The sequence below is a fragment of the Telopea speciosissima genome, chromosome 3, assembly GCF_018873765.1.
Source record: "Telopea speciosissima isolate NSW1024214 ecotype Mountain lineage chromosome 3, Tspe_v1, whole genome shotgun sequence".
Taxonomy (NCBI): domain Eukaryota; kingdom Viridiplantae; phylum Streptophyta; class Magnoliopsida; order Proteales; family Proteaceae; genus Telopea; species Telopea speciosissima.
This window is the reverse complement of record NC_057918.1, coordinates 8,095,427-8,099,652: the sequence shown is the minus strand read 5'-3', so window position 1 is coordinate 8,099,652 and position 4,226 is coordinate 8,095,427. Positions and strand designations below refer to the sequence as shown.

General features: G+C 43.4%; 1 protein-coding gene across 1 annotated transcript; it reads right to left on the bottom strand.

Moving 5' to 3' along the window:
* Positions 1–1,444: 1,444 nt before the first annotated feature.
* LOC122654143 (polygalacturonase 1 beta-like protein 3) lies at positions 1,445–3,488 on the bottom strand. Its single transcript, XM_043848119.1, has 2 exons — positions 3,414–3,488; positions 1,445–3,314 (listed from the first exon to the last, which is right to left on the bottom strand). The coding sequence occupies exons 1-2, from the start codon at positions 3,486–3,488 to the stop codon at positions 1,473–1,475; spliced, it is 1,917 nt and encodes a 638-aa protein (XP_043704054.1). The 3' UTR covers positions 1,445–1,472.
* Positions 3,489–4,226: the final 738 nt, after the last annotated feature.

Here is a 4,226-nt window from a genome sequence, read left to right as displayed (position 1 = left end):
GTGATTCTCGGGATGCGCTGACGTGGCCCGGAGGTCCCCAGTGGGGTGCTATGGCAGCTTCAGTGGAGGAGGGATCGGCCTCGGAGGTCGGCCCAGGGGGTCGGCAGAGGAGGTCAGCAAGGGAGGTCGGCCCGAGAGGTTGGTCTCTGCCGCAAGCTCTGCCAGGAGTCTATGGCTGACCTGTATGAGCTCGGCCTCAGCCACCGGCTAGCTCGCTCGAGTCTGGCTCTGTCAGGTGACTTATCGGAGATGGGGTTGGCCCGGTCTCCTGCTCGGCCCCAACTCGGTTCTTGGACTGAGGTCGGGTCGACCATGTGGCAGCCTCTGATAGGAGGGGTGTTTTATGCCTCATCACTTGTTTATTGCATGCTTTTTTGTGCTTTAATTCATAATAATATGTTGTAGTGAATGGTGATGCAGTCAGTCAGAAGTATGGGAGTTAGATTTTGTTCTAAAAAACCGTATTTCAAGAGGAAGAAGAGCAATCAAATGATTTTCTTTGTTCATTAACTTCAAAATGATATTATTAAAGCCAGAACGACCTTTGTATAAGTAGGTTAAATTACAAACAAGGAAACGAAATATCATTATTAAATATGCAAAAATAGGAAATTACCAAAATTAGAAAAAAGCAATTTGTGCACAAAACTTTGGAGGCCCTGATCAGCCCTCAAAGGTGTGAGTTTGCTCCCTAATTAAGTCTTCATTGGATTGTCGACCATTTGTAAAGCATTGGCTGCCATTCCGGAATCGAAACTCCACCCGAGTCAAAATTTATGGCCATCGTAAGTAGCATAAAATTTTTGATTGATTGTGTAGACTTTTACTGATCCAGACGATCCAAGAATTCCTTTTGAGATCTTTTCAACATCATATAGGACCGACCCAGGTTAACCAGCCTTGATGTTGGCATAGACTCGGACCAAGTTCAGTATAGGCCATCACATTTGGGCCCAATTTCACATTCAAAAGTTTTAAAACTAACATAAACCATTGATTGGTCATTTAAGCTTGCAGCCCAACCCCAACAAAAAAAAAAAAAAAAACACAAAGACTTGGGCTAAGATTTATTTAGGGCTAAACCAGGCCCACATACTCCCCATTAATTGCCTCCTAAACTCTAAGCCAAAAAATAGTTAGAACCGTTTGCTTCGCTGGATCGCACTGTGTTCAAGATTTGGGTCTGAAATCTGAACTAAAAGATTCTCACGTTCTTCTTCTTTCTTCATAAAACTGACAAAAAAAAACCCATTTCTCATCTCACTTTTATGCTCACATTCTCACTCCCAAGATTCCTCTTTCTTCAGTGCGGTTTTAATTTTTCTAAATTAAAAAAAAAAAAAAAAAAACAAACAAACAAACACTAACAGCCAATAAGATCTTCGAGACTGTGGCCCCGTTAATCCGGTTCTTTTTTGGTACTCTATTTTATCATAGAAAGAGCAAACGAAGCTTAAACCAGAATAGATAGATCAGTCAGAAGTAGCCCAAGTCATGTCGTTCTCGAAGATCCAATGACACACCTCAATTCGTCCAGGTGCAGAGCCCAAGGCCAGAAAAGCACCATGAGTTGGGCTCCATGCTGACGTGTCAATGTGACAGATTGCAACTCCATGGTTAATCTTGACCTTTGTTTTGGCATCCAAGATATCCGCCTCGTAAACCCTAACTTTAGGAACCGAATGGCAGTAATAAACCATGTAAGGGAATAAGCTCTGATGACAGGAAACTGACTTGGTGATTTTCCCACCGTTGATTCCTTTGACCGTTCCGATCATCACATCTTGCTTTGACCCCTTCACGCTTTCCGTACTCCGAACCACCACGTCGTGACCCAACACCGAAACGGCGAAATCGATCATGTCCTCGACAGAGCTCACGCAGCTCTTGGTCTCGCCGCTGCTTGGTGCTCTCTCGCACTCCTGAACAGTGTTTTGAAGGATCTTCTCCATGCTTGAGTTCTCTGACGCATGGAAGATCTGTTTCAGCTCCGAAATTTGGGAAGTTGAGAATGGTAGTTTCGATGCGATGGAACGAGGTAAGAACGATCTCTTCGGCATCTTGTCTTTAATGTCGGGCATCGGCATTACAGTCCCCTGTTTCAGCATCGATTCACGGAAGAACTTCCCTGGTTCTACCCACCTGTTCTTCGATTGAGCTGATTTTGTTTTACTTTCAGTTTCAGATTGTGGAGTTTTGTTCTTGTATTTGGCGAAGGTGATACCGGATTTGCTGTATTCCGTGAAAGTGTTGTTCACCCCATATTGTTTGAATCCGACTGAGTGACCAGTCGATCCCTTGCCGTAGCCCTTGAACTTGTCGGTGCCTTCGTTGAAAGAATTACCATAATTGGAGAAATCCACTTTACCAGAATTCGAGTTCTTAGCGTAGGATTGAAATGAATCGTCCCCCACGTTTGCTTGATCTCTGTAACTGCTGAACTTATCCGTACCAGAGTTCCCACCATCGCCGTAGCTTTTGAAATTGTTGCCTACGTTGTTGCTGTTGAAGGCGTACGACGTGAACGAGTCGTTTGCGCTATTGCCTGATTCGCCATAGGAAGCGAAGCTCGAACCTTCAACATTGGTTCCGTTGCCGTAACTGGTGAAGTCAGTTGGTACGCCATTACCCTTCTTGCCATAGTTGACAAAACTCTCGCCCCCTGCGTTCGACTCGTGGCCATAAGTAGTGAAAGTCTGTTTCCGCCCATTAGCCTCCGTATCATAAGTAGTGAAGCGGAGGTCTGGAACATTGACGAATTCATTGTAGTTCTTGAAATCGCCAGAACCACGAATAGCACCGTCGCCGTAAGTGTTGAAGCTCTGATCGACTACGTTGCCGTTAGGGCCGTAATTTGCAAACTTGTCGTTGTGACCATTAGAGTCTCGACTGTATCGCCTAAACGAATTGACGGGGATATTCAAGTTATCAGAGTAGTTCTTGAATGAATCGGTGCCGCCGAGTTGCGAGTTTCCATAGTTGGTGAAGTTCTTATCCATATACAAGGCGAAGTTGACAGATGAGTCATGCTTCTCCAAACTCGCCCCCAAGTCAGGGAAACAGAACAGATTGGCTGAGGAACAGAAGGATTGAAGGTGAGAGGAGAGAGCATTACTGTCTTGGGAGAGTTTGGTGAGGTAGGAGGATTCGATGGCGTTCAGAGGAGAAGCCTTGGAGAGAAGAAAAGATGGTTTGGGTAAGTTATTGCTGATCTTATTGTTCCAGTAACGAATCAGAGATGCTTTGGCGGTGAATGGGTTGTCTTGTCCCACCGATAAACCGGTAGATTTCTGGGTAGTTCCGGCGCAAGAGACCTGCATTTGAAAAAGAGAAACAAATCAAACAAAGTAAAAAAAGCATAAAAGCATAAAAGAGGACTGACTAATGATCCCATTTTTTCTCTTTTTTCTTACATTCAAGGATAAGAGAAAGAAGACGATAAATACGAACAGAGAAAGACCGAATCTGTGTTGTCTCTGCCTCTGCATTTCTTCGTTCCTTTTCTCACTCTCTTGCTTTCTTTGGGTTTGCTTCAGAGAGAGAGAGAAAGAGAGAGAGAGAAGTTAGGTCTACTGGCGTTGGGAGTTTTACCTTTAAATAGAACGTGTAAAGACAAAATGGAGCAGAGATTGCAGAGGCTTTTTTTTTTTTTTTTTTTTTTCCTTATAGATAAGAACTTTTGGATTTGGACACTTGGACTAATAACTGATCTCTTGATCTTGATATTACCAAGTGAAGTGTGAAAATATTTGAAAGGGATTTTAAGAGTTAGGTTTACAGTTTATAGTGCGTGTTTGGGTTTTAATCTTCTTTCTAATCCCTACAAGGTTAAAATAAGAAAAAAAAATAGAATTAGAAACCGAATGGTTTCTAATTTCTATTTCCGTGGTTGGATTTAGGAAGATTGCAGAAAAGCTATCTCTCTCTCTCTCTCTCTCTCTCTCTCACTCTCTCACTCTCACTCTCACTATCTCCTTCACTGTTTAAGCTCATCCTGTTGGAGTACAGTCGTGAAGCCGCGTGAGGAGACGCGTGTCTTGTAGTTTATAGCCTATCACGTTGCTTTCTTCGGGATTCCGACGCGCTTAGACGTAAATGTTTTTTGTTTTATGTTGCGATTTGTTTTATTAATCCTTTTTTAATCACTGTGATGCGTACCTGCTTACACTTGTGTGGAGTCAAAAGCCGCAAGTTTGAATCGGGAGCGAGTAATTTCGGGTCAACCG